Genomic DNA, 16,666 nt, shown 5'->3' with positions numbered 1-16,666 from the left:
AACAAGTTTATATACGGGCCCCTGAAACTAGATACTTAATTTTATTATATTAAAATGTTATATAGCTAGTTATAGAACTCTATAGCCTAGTAAAGTTACACATAGCATAACTAGGAAGATTAATTGAGTCGTTTGGTCGAGATTTGGCAATATCCTATCATTTGTCATTAGGACTTATTCTTAGGTACTAACATTGCCGTTGTTGAGGTGCTGTTGACGTTCCTCGGAGCCGAGACCGGAATCGTTCGAGTTGTCGTCTTGGGTTGTACTTGTTCTAGGTCCGTGATCATCCAAGCTCCTTATCGGCAAAGCAACGCCATTCAAACTTGGGACTCTAGATTGTAACTGTTGTTGTTGTTGTTGTCGTCGTTGTTGCTGCTGTTGCTGTTGCTGCTGTCGCTGCTGATGACTGACCGCTCTTCTAGTAGTGGAATGAGCGCGATTATTTGTGGTTGTGGGGCTCCTCAAGATAGACGATGTCACCGTCGATGATGTGCCACCTGCATTGCTACCTGAAAAATAAATACCCTAAATTTTAACTTGACTGAAATAAACGCAGAGCAGACGGATCGAGTTTATCAGTTAGACAAACATCAAACTTCTCTCACGTGGCCTATATCAATACTGCATTATCTTTCTATATCAATTGACAAATTTATAATATATTAGAGAAAGATGGATTATTTCGGTATGTAACTGTCTTTCTTGGAATAGGTCATGCGAGAACAATAACTGCATTCAATTTAATTATAGAGTCATTATATCATGCATTTCAGTATCATTTTTAATCCGTCCATGAGGCGAGATAAAGAGAACTTAAATGCAAATGCAAATATACGTAAGCAGGAAGTTAAATATGTAAAGAAATAGACAAATAGAAATGCGATTAAAATGTTCATATATACTTAAATTATTATACTATAATACCGAATTCATCATAAATTAGTCGTCAGAATAAATTCTCTTCAACTCTTGTTAAAGTCGTATTTGCTCAAGCTACAAGATTCTTCTCTTTCCTTCTAGGATCCAAAAACACTAGAAAATCATACTTCAGAATATAATACTATTATATTGATCAATAAAATTATATATATCTTTGAATCTCTGCAGACTTTCATTAGCAATAAAACCGAATCCCGGGCACGAATCACCATTCGATGCAACATTGATAGACCAACTCTCGATTTACACGTCGTGCATGAAGAGCCGGCGTGTGCATCATCGAGGAGCGATAAAGTGGGAAAAATACGAAACACACGAGCCCCGGCGAAAGAGGGACAAAAAGATAGAGAAGACGAGAGGGAAGGAGGCAGAGCAATGTCGGACGATCTATCTATAGACCACCTCGATTACTGGATGGGATAATTGCGTGGGGGTGAAGTTGCAATCGCGGACGCAACTGGTGGCGACGGGGTTCGATTCTTCATCCCTCTCTCTCCTTCCGCCTCGGCGACCCATAGGGGGTGGGCACGTAATCGACGCATGCACACACGTGCATTAGTTCTGCATCTGTGTGAACATCGAGGAAAATCACGGGAAGATGTCAACGACCCGGCTGTCGATTTCCAATCTCATCTCTCTCTCTTTACTTTCTTTCGTTTTCTTCTCCTCTTTTCTATAGTGTCGCTCTATTGCTATTATTACCAATCATTACATTACGTCAAGTTGTAACAATTATTATCCTTTCTTTCCTCTCGCAATCTATGTCAGAAGTATACTCTTTTGCTCCGTTCCCTAATCTCTCAGCGCAAGATGTATCTATTCTTCACAAACTCGCATTTGAACGTAAAGTACCTAGTCCTTAATTTATTTGCATTATCGAAAAAGTAATGCGGATTTTTACGATAACAATCAACAGGTTTATAATATTCATTTTAAACATTGATTTGTAAGATAAAAATGTAACAAGTTATGAGCATAGTTAGCTCTTCGACTCGTCATCTCTCCGTATTTCTTTGGAAAATCGCGTATACCGATCGCAATCATCGGATGTTTTGCAAATAACGGATGGCGCCATTCACTACAATAGCTGCATAATCAAGCGGCAATGCCATAAAGATAATAATCGCGAAGGTCTCGTGGCTAGTGACGCCCGATGATTTTAATTATACCCTGGCAATCTCGCCATCATCGTCTCGATACATAAACACGACGGAACGCTCTGTACACCTGCGGTAGAGGTGAATGTATCTCTTTATCACTCTCGCCTGTGTGCGCGCGTCCACGTGGAAGGATACCACCAAGACGAATTAGGGCTCTTTCTGGTATTTGCGTCTTCTAGCCCCGCGTCCTCGAGCTGGACAGAAAAAAAAGAAGGAGAGAGAAAGAGAGAAAGAGTGTACCCTCGATAACAGGATCGATAAACATCGTTACTATTACACGGCAAACAGAGCGCGAGCGCGCTAACTACGACGCCTCTCGTCTCGAGTCTCAAGGATATATCGTTACCAGGACGAATGGATGGAAGGACGAACGGACGGATCGATGCTCGGTCGATCCTCATCGTGGCCGGATGGTGTGGTATCGTTTCAGCAGACACAGACGCGCTAATTCGTCGATTACCGATGTTTTTATCGGTAAATTTCTACGTCTTCGAGCGAAATGTCCCAAAGAACGTACGTAGATGTGTGAAGGACGAAAACCGTCTAATTGTAAGAGGCATTCCAATTCTATAACAGATAATTCTAGTTTTATTCCATGGATGGTAGAGTTTTACGGATTATAGGATGAGATTCTACAATAAATATGAAAGTTTTACACAAAAAGTGTATGAAAATAAATAAAATTGTATTACAAATATACCAGAAGTATGTAGTGAAGACCACACGAGAGTGTTCTATGACAAAATCACTTTGCAATCCATAATTAAGCTTGTTTTTTCTCTAACGAAAGAGAACTTCTAAATTCATTTTAGGATATGTCTTAGATACTTTGAGGTTTTCTCGAATTCCGACAAAATGGTTCTTTGCGGCTCACATGACAGTCTGTGTACACTTAATGGCATCTCTGATAGCCTACTTAAGTAGTCCAGATAAGGAGCCGAAGAGTCTCCAGAAGCTCGGCACTGCTATGCATCGGTACCGAAAGAAATATAGAGCACAGATATACATATAGACGCGATATATTTATTACTGTAGTATAGAAAATTTTAAATTTATAACAAGTTAAATTAAAGAAACAAAATGCGAAATAGAGATAAACAGTTAAAAAGAAAGTTGACGAAAGCGCATCGTATAGTGTTTATAGTTCGAGAGAAGAAAGTAAAGAAGCGAGGAAATATTATCGATTATTGATGATTGATCAGAAATGCGACGGTGTGAGGTTTATCGCTAAGAACATCGTGTATCTATTCAAAGTTCCGATAACGAGACACTGATTTCAATGATAGGCAGACACGGCTATACATACAGTCCGGACTCGCTCATGACGAAAAAGAGGACAGACAAGAACGATAACAGAAGCGTTATAGCTTGTTGATGAATTCCGATTTACGAGCATTGGAATTTCTGTCTCGATTAATATTCAAATTGCCGTGTGAATTCCAATGACTGTAATGGTGATTATATATATCTGTGTCTGCATCTTCTTTCTGTCAAAAATAAAAATCAACAAGAAAATTAATATAATGATAAAATAAGAATATATAACATAATAGTTTTATATATCACTATTTTTCATTTTCCCCATTAAAGAACGATTAAAATAATTACATTTTCTATAATTTATATAACACATTAACGACATAATAATAATAATAATAATAAACTTTACATTATAAAATCTATCAAAACAAATATTTAAAACGCCTATTTAAAAAGGAATAAATGTTGAATATCAAACTATATTTCTCTCTAGAAGATAGATGAGAATATTTATCTTTGTCCTATCAACTAGTTGGTCACATTAATTATCTGTATCAATGTAAATATTAATTTATCTCATTTCATATTGACTTAAATAAGAGAACAACTGCAGTTAAATAAAATCACCAATGTAAAATTGATTTAGAGTTTTAAAAAGACTGCTTTGTGTTTGCTGAATTATTTTAAGATTGAATAAAAATAAAATATCTATTAAATAATTCTTATTTCAAGACAAAAAAAGAGAAAAAATATTTCTTTTAAAATATAATTTTCTTTTTTTCTTTATGATTGTAATAATTGCATTATTGGAAGATATTAATATTTTTTCAACTATATATATTATTGTATTATATATATAATTTTTAATTTTTTAAATAATCATATCTTTATATATCTCTAAAAAAATTAATTATTAATATTATAGTTATACGAAACAAATGTTTTGCTTTAGTCTCACAAAAAAACTTTGTAATACTTTTATTATACTTTTCAAAAGTTATATGTCGATAATTAATTTGCAGTTTTACAAAGTCGGGATAAGCATTCAGAGACGTTAATTGCGCGCTAAACTGTTGTTGTTGATTGACTCGAAAAACCAGTTTGTTTGGTTTGGCTTAATCAAATTTATCAATCCGCCGCCAATTGAGTCAACTGTCATATGTATTTGTGTTAGCTCCGTTATTCAACGAATTATAGGCGTTATTCAACTATGTATACAGCGCGCCTTTAACGAGCCACGTATGCGCGCATTCGTGTTTACATGCGATTTTAGAGATCGTTGAGACACGAGTATAGGCCAAAGACTTTTTTTTTGTATATCATTTCAAGGAGATGATCGCGCTGATCGTGCAGATACAGAGCATTTCGAAATGACGATGACGTAATTAAAGTTGATGGATTTTCGATCAAATCTAATTAATATTCTTTGAAAGAGAGATAGAGAGAAAAAAAAAACTCGAGGACTTAGAACCTTATTGTTAGATTCTGCTTCTAAAGAATAAAGAGTTTCAAAAATTTACGAGTCTCTATAGAATTATCTAAATCCTCGAGTCTCTGTAGACTTTTTTTCAGATCTTCTACCTACCAATTCAAAATTCATAGAAAAATTCATATAATAAATAATTTACCGTTTTTAAAAATTATCCTTCCCTGTCGTTCACCGCTCAATTGTCTTATTTGAGTCAATTCCGCCTGAATGCGATCACCGTAATCGGTAATGGCGCACATTCATGAGTACATTCCAACGAATAAACAGTGACAAGAATATTGATAGGAATACATTAATGTTCGTCTCGCAAAAAGAAAACGTGTCCCGCCGTGGAAGTTAACTATCGTTTTTCAAAATTCTCAATTTCCAACATTCTGAAACATTAGAAAAATTATTAAATTAAAAATTATTAAAAAACAAATTTCGAAAAATTATCTTGAAAATCACAATTAATAAAAGGCGATATAGAAAGAGTATATAAAAGTATATTAATTTTTTTTATTAATTATTGAATTAATTTCTTTAGGACATAATCGTCCAGCATCGTCCAATTTATTTCCAATATTTGAACATCCGCATCTCTCTCAACGCTGTATTTATCGCAAAAATTGAATTCCCGTATTCCTTGTTCCCGATATCTTGTTCTCATATTTCATAGTGTCTCGAACCCCTTAGACCTTAGACGAACCCCGTATCAGGAATCGCGAAGGTTATCTGGATCCGTCTGCACACAATCCTTTTCCCGCTGGACAGCCACAATATTAAAGCTCTGTATTTTCAACAATAATAATGTAGACGGGAGATATCGGGGAGAAAAACATTAATTACAAGTTCATTGATCCCGCGCGCCGGTTTCATATTTCAAGTCTTAGAGTACAAAGAGATAAATCTGTAGTCTGTTATATGTTTTTTTATAATATGTATAAGCTCAGACGTTATTTTCAATAAGAAAAGAAGAAAAAAGAAGCAAGACACAACTTTTTTTTATTATAATAGTTTCGTATACGATGAAAAAAGTAGATATCTACAATCGAAGTCTCCCCTCTATTCTAGAATCTTCTGAAATCGCCAGAATTCGCTCTTGCCTTGAACTCTGTTCTAATGGCTCGTGTGGCATAAGAATATATTTCTTATCATTGAAGTAAAAGAAATTTCTAGCTCTCGATGCTAAAAATGATTACAAATAAATCTTCAAGTTTGTATAAACACACTTTAAAGTCTGTAAATCTTCAAATCAGACTGATCCTAAAATTTAACTTATTCTTAAACAAATTAGATAAGATAGATAAGATTATATAGAAAATCCTCTATAAATCCTTAATGTGTCTGAACTGATACATGCGTCGGACAATTCGAGATAAAACATTAAAAGTGAAGAAAATATGAAACAATACAAAGAAACCAAATAAAACTGGTTTAGTTCGATAAAACAAACTTAAACAAAATGAACTGAAAAATCTCTGCCTAGATTTTGCTCCGATAAATGATGATCCTACAAAGAATGAATAGAGAGCAGCAGTATAGCCTCCGAGGAACTTAAAGAATATTCACTAAAATAAGTATTTTTTAAAATAAAATAATAGAAAATTAAATTGAAAGATGTCTCTTATTTGGACGAGACGAAAAGATCATAGAAATACAATCGTAAACATTCGACCATAATTTCTCAAACTCATATAAATTACCATGATGATAAAAATCCGTTAATGTGCCATTTATACAACTCGATTGTAAGAGCATGCCCAGATGATCGTTGACATGGTCCAAGGTCGCGCTGCTGCCCCTCCTTAGTTCCTGGCGCCTCTTCTCTAGATCGGGTGCCATTTAGGTCCCCCGAGAATCTACGATTCTTTTCGCGGCCACGTCGTTCTCGACAAAATAAAAAATCGCTCACGAATCACTAAACAATTTCAGCTCTTCAGATTTAGCTCTTTAGATTCTTAATTTATTCGCGTCCAAAAAAAAACACGTCCTAAGATTACTTTTTGTTTCGGAGAGATAATGTTCGTACGTTACCTAACTTTTCACATGTATGTGTGTATGTATGTATATATGTGTGCGTCGTATCACTTCTTTTTTAAATTGTCCCAAGATTCACAAAGTTTCACCTTGACCTTAAATGACAATTAAAATGTCCGGCCACGTGTCGATTCGATTCCACTGATTAGGAAATGTATCGATTAGGAGTTATATCGACAGAAGTTATCTTCTTTTGCTTATGAAATCGTCAGGCCCTAGGGCCAGCAGTCCGTGATCTAGCGCTAAGTGTCAACTCCATATCAATCGATACGTTCTACATCATTGCGAGCGTTGTTTGAATTTTCGTGAAGACGACGACGACGACGGCGACAGGGCGAGATGCCATCCGAATCAGCGAGGCGCGATGCGAAGAACGGGACGCAGATATGTATATTTTTAAGGAACGAGAGGAGAGCGGAGAAGAGCGCGAACCGCGAGCGGAACGATAGGCGGAAAGGCACGATACGCGTCGCACGCAAGACTAACGCCTCGTCCGAGATCAGCGTGACCCGACAACGCAAGTAAATAAGCCCCCACCAGCCTCGTCGCATCATCATCGTGTATGTTGAACGACGGCGTCGCCGGCGATGCGATGCGATGGCGCGCCGCCGAAGGTGACCAATCAACAGGCGCTAATTAGCCGCCGAGTTAGCGGTGGAGGCGCTTAAAGCTTGATTGAGCAGCGATACAAAATACACATCTTTTCTCATTCAATCTCAATTTCGCGAAGGACGCCGATGCGAATTTTCAATTATCGATATCGAGATGGTACCGGAATGGTACCATTAACTCCAAAATCCACAATGTTTGAACATTCTCCTACGCTACAATTCAAACGAGAGAGATGGAGATGATTTACAGTGCTACGTGTTAAATTTGCATAGAGACTTCTGAGAGAAAAACTCTTTTTTTCGGGGGAAAATCATCTTGCAAAGCCTAATTCGCGAAGCTTTGATTATGCAACTCGGTATAGCGTTCAATTTCTTCAAGGTCAAACGTCGCGCTCTCCTTTAAAGGACGATTAGGCACGAATAAAATGTACTGTCCTTCCTTTTCGATTCGAGTCACTGCGTAATAACGTAATTTTCACCTGCATCATCCGTGCAGAGATTCCCCGGAATCTTGGCGTGAGAGAATTCTGTTCCGTCACGGCGCGGCGGACGACGATTAGATAATCGACACGAGCGTGATCGATTAAGTGCGCGGGCGCGCACCGCAAACGCGTCACGATCCTTGGCGTCGTGGAGCGTGACGTCAAAGGTCGATTATAAGTTTACAATTTGCGAATCAATTTACGGCCCCGCGTAGCGATTTAATGCGAGATGCACTACGATAGCGCAGTTATCAATCCAGTTGGGTAATCCATTCTAATTGCTATTTATACGTGGATCCGTAATTCCGCAGTTTCAGCGATCCGTAAATCCCTCATCGCGGAGCGGCGTAACTACAGGTACTCCGTACGTCACATGTACGCTGAAAAATAGCATTTTGAATTAATGTCAAAGAAGATTCGATTAAAGAAAAAGGAAATTTCCGTAAATATTAAGACTGGAAAAAACATTTCCTTTGAAAACGCGAGCTTTTGACGTGTTAAGCTGCGCGTGTAAAAAGTTGACAGCGTTGCTACATTTTTGACGTTTAGAAAAATACAAAAAAATTCCCTTATTATCAAACGATTTTAAAAGTAACACGCGCAATATTTCTTTTTAGAACGAACATTTATATATCGACATAATTTAACAGAATAATTATACTAAATCTCTTGACATTTACATGAAAAAATTGTAAATTATCAGCCAATTTTTAATTTGTCGACGATACATTTATACCTGTTTAGCTACGGCATTTAAACTCTGGTTTTTTCCCGCTTTTTCTTCAATTAATAGTCGTTCGCGGATTTTCCATCGCGGGAAAACATCGCGAATATTCACGATCTACGCAGCGTGAAAACTGGGGAAAGAGAGCTGTACGTGTATACATGTGTTTATTATTATATTTATCGTTATTGTTATCTCGGTCGCCGCGGAAACTCGAGACACCGATCTATAAAAAGCGCACGAGGGAGCGCGAAAAATCAGCGAGGCGGGAACGCGATGATTGAAGAAACAACGTTTATCTCGCGAGTGTTACATTAACATCTACCCGTTTCATTAGCATCTACAGAATGTCCGGAAAATCGTAGTTTTCCTTCGACCCGAAAAAAACTCGAAATAACGCATATATAGACTCTTACTGATTTTAATTTCAGCTTCATCAATCATTTGTCTCTTATTATTCGCAGAGAGAAAGAAAAAATCAAATAACATCAAGTTGTCAGAATTGACGTGTTAATGAAATATAAAGAAAGAGAGAGAGAGAGAGAGAGAGAGAGAGTTCATTGTTGTTATTAAATCTTTGTAAATCTATTTGATATTGCATATAACATACTGTATTGCATATTAACATATCTATCTTTATATCAGGTTAATGACACATACCTTGACAGATATTCATTAAATTACCTTGTTGATTGGATTAGAATTAGATTAAACTGCCAGCTTTAATGAAATACAGCACAAAATCTATATTTACGTAGGATTACGTTAGGTCAGGATTAATCAAACTGTTACCATGACTTGGTGTAACTCGATGCAGCTTGCGTTGGATTAAAAATTTCAAATGATAACGCGATGATAACGAATTCGATTAAAAATTACAGATGATAACGTTAGATTATAAACTTTTAATTACATCGAAACTAAATTTTCTATTATTGTACAGCTGCTATATCACATCTACCAAGTCCCTTCACTCGCAAAGTCCGTCTTGTATACATATAAGATGTTATATATATGTATTTTCTCTATTACATATTTAAATCTACGCAAACTCTGGAAACAAGTTATATAATTGTTTCAACCGAATCCTTTCGCAATCTCTTCTCTAAGAAATTTATATTATAAGCTACGAATGTATAATTTGGACTGATCCCTCCTACGTCCTACGATTGTTTCCAACGCTCTCGCACAGAAGTAAGTCAACGAATGCAATAAAGTCCAATGTGCACGAGACGATCGCACACAACGACATGTTTGTTGCTTACTTTCCTCGTCCTTCTCTCTCTCTCTCTCTCTCTCTCTCTCTCTCTCTCTCTCTCTCTCTCTCTCTCTCTCTCTCTCTCTCTCTCTCTCTCTCTCTCTCTCTCTCTCTCTCTCTCTCTCTCTCTCTCTCTCTCTCTCTCTCTTATACGCGCCTACCGTTCAATTACTCATTATATACACATACACACACACGTCTAACACATATATATACCTATAAAGGTATACCCGCACCCACATAAAAAAGACTCATACATGGTCGCTGATAGCGCGGTAAACGTCTGTAAACTCGCTCGTCCTATTAGTCACGCTAGACGATTACCGTCCGTCTCATAATAATGGGTCATATGAAAATCCTATGACGACGACGATCAAGTTTTTGCGAAAAATAGATCGCAAATAAGTGTTTCCCGGATATTTGTCACGTCATACATCCCAGTATAATTTGTATAAAATTTTATCTTAATAAAAGAGACGCTCAAACGAAATTTCCTATCGCAGCGATATCTTGTTTTCAATAATAAATCTCTTCAACACCATCGAAATATCATGAAGAAATAGAGATTATTAAAGAAACTTAATCTAATATGGATCATCAGATGTATTACATTCAGTTGCTCCAGATTATAGGGGCGGGTATCAGATACCAGAAATATTCGATAGTCAATACAATTGATACTTTATAGTAATATTATGTCGGTACAATGTCCGCGCGCGAGCGGGAGCGCATAAACGACGACGATTAATACGGCTCGTTGAACGTGAATCTCGTCTACCACTGGACGATGACCCGTCTCTCGCTTATTTATCGTCGCGCTTTTACGGCTTAACTGTTATTTGGTGCTTACATTACGAGATATAGTCGACATGCATGTATATACGCGTTCATGCCGTCCGTCATATCGACCGCTATGATTTTGATGAAAACCGTTTTATATATTAATTAGATTACTCGGGGGAAAAAATTATATATATTATTTATGAATTTTACTATACCTATATAATAAATATTTAAATTTAGAAATTAATTTTGTATTTCGATAAAATTTTATTTTGTGATGACTGAGTATTTATAATCTGATGATTGTATGTGTCATCATCGGTTATATAATTGCATAGACTCACAGGGCACTTGTATGTTATTGTAATTTAATTTATTTATTCATCTCTCTCTCTCTCTCTCTAAATTTTATTTGATACTAAATTAATTTTCCAAAGAATAGCAAAAATCCTGTAAAACTAGCGCGTTTAAAAATTTTGCAATGTTTTCTCGCATTATATAAAATTTATTATATAATCAACTTAATTTGAAGAAACAATATGGTATGTAATGCCGTATTTAATTATGCGTCACAACAATGTACGTCTACTGTAATGTATAAAATATTTCATCGTAAATTACGTCGAAACTACGCATCTGCGTGCGATTCGATTAGGCGAAGAAATCATTCGAAGAGAGGGAAGGACGGCGAGGTTTTATTTCGCTACGGCCATGAGAACAAAATGAATGCTGAATCGAGACGCGTTTTTGTGGACTCTTGGGACCTTATCTTTAGGTGGACGGCCTGCTATCATTGTGGTTTTCATAGAAAGACTGATAACGCACGTGACACAAACATAAAGTGAGAATCATCTCCAATGCTCTCCACACACAATCTCAGAATAATGTGTGTTTGAATTATCACTGAAAAGTTTCCAGAATCTTTTCAGAATCATTAAGACAGAGACTCTCTATAAATTTTTCTGAAAAGTTTTGAAGACGTTTGAACCTCAAGGAACATCCAAGCCCACACTTTTACAAATCTATGAAGATCAGAGTCTTGAGTATTGAAAGTCTTCTCAGGATCTTTGAATAGAGCGCTTTAAGGAGCTCTGAAGATTTTTGAGAATCTTTAGAAGATCTAAAATACCTAAAAATATTTATCCGAGCGTCACTGATGATGAGTGTCGCGCTCGAGGACTATCAACTATCACATTTCGCGAACACGTGCGGTACGTGTAGCGTACCTTGATATCGTTCGCTGCGCCGTACATTCCTCAAATCACTCGCTGATGAATCCGTTCATCCAACTGCTCGGTCAGCTGAGCACCGCTGAATTGTAAATCAGATTTGTTACCTCGCTGGCCTCAAAAACAGTCAAGCTCAAACATTTCTTAGCCTCGATCTCTCAACCAATTAAGCATCCGCCGGTCGAATGTATGCCTGTTGAATAAAAAATGATGTTATGTAAATCCATCAAGTTCGGCTCACGCATACGTGACGCCGAATTGCGATGACTGTTGTCTTGGCCGGATCTACAGATATGTAGACTCGGCAAAACATGAAACTAGAGACGCAAAACCGTCAACATACATATATACCGAACTCTTTCCCTCTTTTTTATTTTATTAATTTCGATGTACGTGTCAGTATATGTTTCTGTTGATGTTTCTTTTTTACAAAATGACGTGCGACTTACAAAAACTTACATATATATCAAAATATATTTTTCTTTAATAATTTTATGGTTAAGATAATAATTAATTATCTCGTTAGAATAATAAACAAATATATACATGTAATAAAGATATTATCTCTCTTTTTCTCTCTCTTTCTCTTCAAAAATAATATCTAGAAAGATATCCTCAAAAATCCAATCTGTTTACAAAATATCATTAATATGAAAATCATTTCGATATGTAATATCGATACTTTTAGAATTTGGATATTTTAAAGACATTCCTGTCTTCGAGCATTTTATATATTGACATGTGAAAGGTGAGAATCGAATAGAAAGTAAAGATCGATATTCTTCTATCTACATATCGGCACTTCGTAATTCGATATTACAGCACATCTGTATGTGATATTTAGTAGAAAGTAGATATCTATTGGAAATTCTCGTTATTAAACTCGGTCACACAAAACCGAACTGCACGTTGCTTTCAACATTATAAATATTACAATTAAATATTTTTTTGCAATTTTTATTTATTTTTTTTAATTATTAAAGATTATTACGATAAATAATAGTTATTCCATATTAATTAGATATTGATATCTGGGATAAAATAATTATTATATTAGAAAAATATTAATTATTTTACATTAATTAGATATACAGAACCATATATTTAAATCGTTATTTCGATTTATTGATGTTTACTCCTGCCTTCAATTCTAGATTGAGACACAATAATAACTTAAATTACGATACCGTTTTCACGGTGTTAAATGAAATATATATCGATATAATAATCTCGCAACTAAGGATATATCGATATACTCGAGCGCAGCTGGTGAAGGTATCAAATTTCAATCCTCCTTGCTCCTTGTTGCAACATCGCAACTTTTCAAGAACAGTGTTACGTTAAGTGTGGGATATTGTATCTTTAAGGGATAGAAATTCCTTGCAGAAAAATAAAAAAACAAGGAAGAAACAATATTTTCATCGAAGACATTCTTCTAATAAAATTAATTGTCTGAAAAATGTCAAAGCGAGATATGGAACCACTTCAAGAAGATAAATGAAAATACAGTATCGTGCAATTTGTGCGATAAACACATCAAATTTCATCAATTTCAGGCTTTTGGCAAATCGGCTGTGTCAATTATGAAGAGACATTTCAACACACACAACGCCCTTAGTAATAATTATAGTACAGAGGAGTACGACAAGGTCAAGAAACCAAAAAAAAAGTTAGAGACAAAGGAAAGGTTTGTTAATATTTCCTTTCTCTTATTGATCTTTATAAATAATAATAGTGGTTTTACATATATATATATTTAACGAGACTAAATCTTTTTTTACGTTACAGACGTTGGCTGAAATTAGATGAACCTAATGCTATCGACACATCTCTAAGAACTCAAAGAAATGTTTCAAAAAAAGATAATAAGCAATCCAAAGTACATATATTTTTTTGTTGTTGATTGATTAGTTTTGATACTTTGGGAAAAAGTTTAAGTTTTAAGTTATTTTTGCTTATGCTTATGTTATCAGGACGAACCACACTTTACACGAATGGATACATTGGCTGCAGCTCCTAAAAGGATGCTGAGTTATTCCAGTAAGATATATTTTTATATTAAAAATTCAATAACTAATATATAATAAAATATGATATATAATATAAAATAAAAATATAAATATATATTAAAGCATATCTAAATACTTAAGAACAAAACTACAAATGCTTAATCTCTCTAATGATTTTTATATAAACTATCTTTCAGGTGATGAAGAATGCTACGCCAAGATAATGGATGCTATTCTTTACTTCATTTGCACCCATCGATTATTCAATATTATTCGATGTAAGGGATTCAAACATTTGATGAAAGAACTGGCACCTTATTATAAAATTCCTACTGAAAATACAATCAATAGAAGATTAGACGAGAAATATGATATGATAGTTCAGATCTTTAAACAAAAACTGAATAAAACTTTACATGTAACTATCAGTATAGATTCTTGGTCCGAAGTATCTGATGAAGTGTATGAAAGGTTCTTAAGAGTCACAGTGCACTTCGTAGAAAATAAAACAAGAAAATTAAAATCTAGAAATATTGAGGTCATTAAATTGTCTAAACAATATACTGCAGGTTGCATTGCATTAGTTCTTTCAAATATTCTGCAAAACTGGTGCATCGATAATAAAGTTGTAGCAGTTGTAACTAATGACGAATCTAATATAATCAAGGCTGTTAAACAGATTTTTGGTCAGGACAAGCATATAATCTGTTTCGCTCACACTATCAATTTAGTCACAGAAAGCTCTATGAAAACCTGTGAAGGCCTCAGTAATATTATTACCAAAGTGAGATTGGTTGTAGAGCTTATAAAAAATAATACTGACATAAATAACAAATTACATCAGCATCAAGTTGACATGGGTATATCTAAAATTAAAATAAAGAAACTCATCCTTGATGTCAATAATAGATGGTACAGTATATTTTACATGCTGGAACGATTTGTCGAATTATGGACAGTTATCAATGATGTCTTGCTCAGAGAAGTTATAATTCCCGAGATGCTGACCGACGATGAATTTATCATGTTAAAAGAAATAGTAGTTTTATTGAGACCCTTGGCATTCATAGCACAAGAATGCTTGGCTGAAAATTATATCACAATATCGAAGATAATACCACTTATTAATTGTGCTCGAACAGAGTACAAAAACACCAAGCAAACGACCGAGCTTTCGATAAAGTTGAAGGAAACCATTCTCACAGAATTTCAAAGAAGATTCGACTATATAGAGTTCATCGATTTAATGTCTATCGCCATCATATTGGATCCCCGCTTTAAGACCATACATTTCCAGAATACACAGGCTCTAAACAATGTCATATGCGAATTGCGCGAAACGATACGCGAATTGTCCAGTTTGTCCCACGAGTCTAATACTGAACAGGAAGAAGCCAAATACGATCTCTGGAATCATCATAAATTTCTGGCGCATCAACACAAGGACGAGTTATCTTCGTACCTGGCCAGCCCAGTTTCCTTTAATGACGACGATCCCTTAAAGAAATGGGAGAGCATGAAGACACAATTTCCCTCATTGTACAAAATTGCGCAAAAGTACTTGTCGATTGTGGCCACATCAGTTCCAGGAGAAAGGTTTTCAAAGACGGAGATGACCCAATCGAGGAATCAATTAACTGAACCAGAAACATTAAATAAAATATCATTCTTGAATTCGATAGATGAAGAATATTGGTTTTGAATCATGAAAATCGAACGATGCGACGCTTGGAATAAAGTTGAAGACACAATTATCCTATATTATATATTCTATCTAATGACATATTCTATTCCTATAGTATATATTCTGTTTAAAAAAAAATTATTCTTTCTATTCTTATATAATACTTATGCATTTTTATAATAAATTGTTTATGCGCTTTATAATTATTATTGTGCTTTTTTTATAGTTTTAGATAATAATTTCGATCTCCTCAAGAAAAAACCGATATTAGCTCTAATATCATCGAACAGCGATATTTATTTTGAATCAATATTTATTAATCGAAAATTGATTATTATTAGTTCCAAATCTCGAACAAATAAAAGAATTATAATCGATACGAATTGATATAAATAAATTTAAATATATATCTGAATACTATATTTTTTGTAAAAAATATCGAATAATGTTGAGTTTCTTCTTCGAGAATCAAATAGTGCAAGTGTTTGCGAATAACTCAATTCTTATTCAGCTTGTTCCTCCATTTTAAGATAATAATTAATTATCTCGTTAGAATAATAAACAAATATAAGAATAATAATAAACAAATACATATATAAGGATTTTTAAATTTCTTATTTTCTCTCTCCAAAAATTAAATCTAAAAAGATATCCTCAAAAGTCCAATCTATTTACAAAATATTAATATGAAAATAATGTCGATGCAATATCGATATTTTTAGAATTTTGATATTTTAAACTTTCAGACGTTCCTGTTGTCGAGCATTTCATATATTGATATGTAAGAGATGAGAATCGAATAGAAAAGGATCGATATTCCTCTATCTACATCTCTTTTGGCACTTCGTAATTCGATATTACAAATATCTGTATGTGATATTTAGTAGAAAGTAGGTATCTATTAGAAATTCTCGTTATTAAACTGTTACATAGAACCGAACTGCACGTTGCTTTCAACATTATAAATATTACAATATTTTTTTGCAATTTTTATTTATTTTTTTTTATTATTAAAG

General features: G+C 34.7%; 2 protein-coding genes and 1 long non-coding RNA gene across 8 annotated transcripts in view; 2 read left to right on the top strand and 1 right to left on the bottom strand.

The window, feature by feature from the left end:
- Nfat (nuclear factor of activated T cells 3) overlaps window positions 1-16,666 on the bottom strand; it is a 34,490-nt gene that overhangs the window by 9,731 nt on the left and 8,093 nt on the right. For 2 of the 6 annotated variants that reach the window (XM_083054599.1, XM_083054600.1), the window contains exons 1-2: window positions 6,537-7,432; window positions 193-512 (exon numbers count right to left, since the gene is read on the bottom strand). In XM_083054599.1, the coding sequence (XP_082910725.1) occupies window positions 193-512; window positions 6,537-6,675 (459 nt within the window). In that variant the 5' untranslated portion in view covers window positions 6,676-7,432. Of the gene's footprint in view, window positions 1-192; window positions 513-2,448; window positions 2,670-2,802; window positions 3,590-4,990; window positions 5,226-6,536; window positions 7,433-16,666 lie in introns of those variants that run through there. The other 4 variants (XM_083054603.1, XM_083054601.1, XM_083054598.1 and 1 more) reach the window with 4 other exon arrangements.
- LOC145945518 (uncharacterized) lies at window positions 13,286-14,106 on the top strand. Its single transcript, XR_014426870.1, has 4 exons — window positions 13,286-13,644; window positions 13,746-13,836; window positions 13,931-13,997; window positions 14,090-14,106. It is a non-coding gene; the product is annotated as an uncharacterized LOC145945518 (long non-coding RNA).
- LOC145945552 (zinc finger BED domain-containing protein 4-like) lies at window positions 14,170-15,707 on the top strand. Its single transcript, XM_083054613.1, has one exon. The coding sequence runs from the start codon at window positions 14,190-14,192 to the stop codon at window positions 15,666-15,668; it is 1,479 nt and encodes a 492-aa protein (XP_082910739.1). The 5' UTR covers window positions 14,170-14,189; the 3' UTR covers window positions 15,669-15,707.

The sequence above is a fragment of the Prenolepis imparis genome, unplaced genomic scaffold (assembly GCF_030444845.1).
Source record: "Prenolepis imparis isolate NDT839.2.m4 unplaced genomic scaffold, iyPreImpa1.0 SCAF_14, whole genome shotgun sequence".
NCBI classification, from domain to species: Eukaryota; Metazoa; Arthropoda; class Insecta; order Hymenoptera; family Formicidae; genus Prenolepis; species Prenolepis imparis.
The sequence above is the reverse complement of the archived record's forward strand: the minus strand, read 5'-3'. Positions and strand labels throughout refer to the sequence as shown.

Coding starts and splice junctions, on each gene's coding strand:
- LOC145945552 (XM_083054613.1), top strand. CDS start 14,190: ATGGATGCTATTCTTTACTTCATTTGCACCCATCGATTATTCAATATT.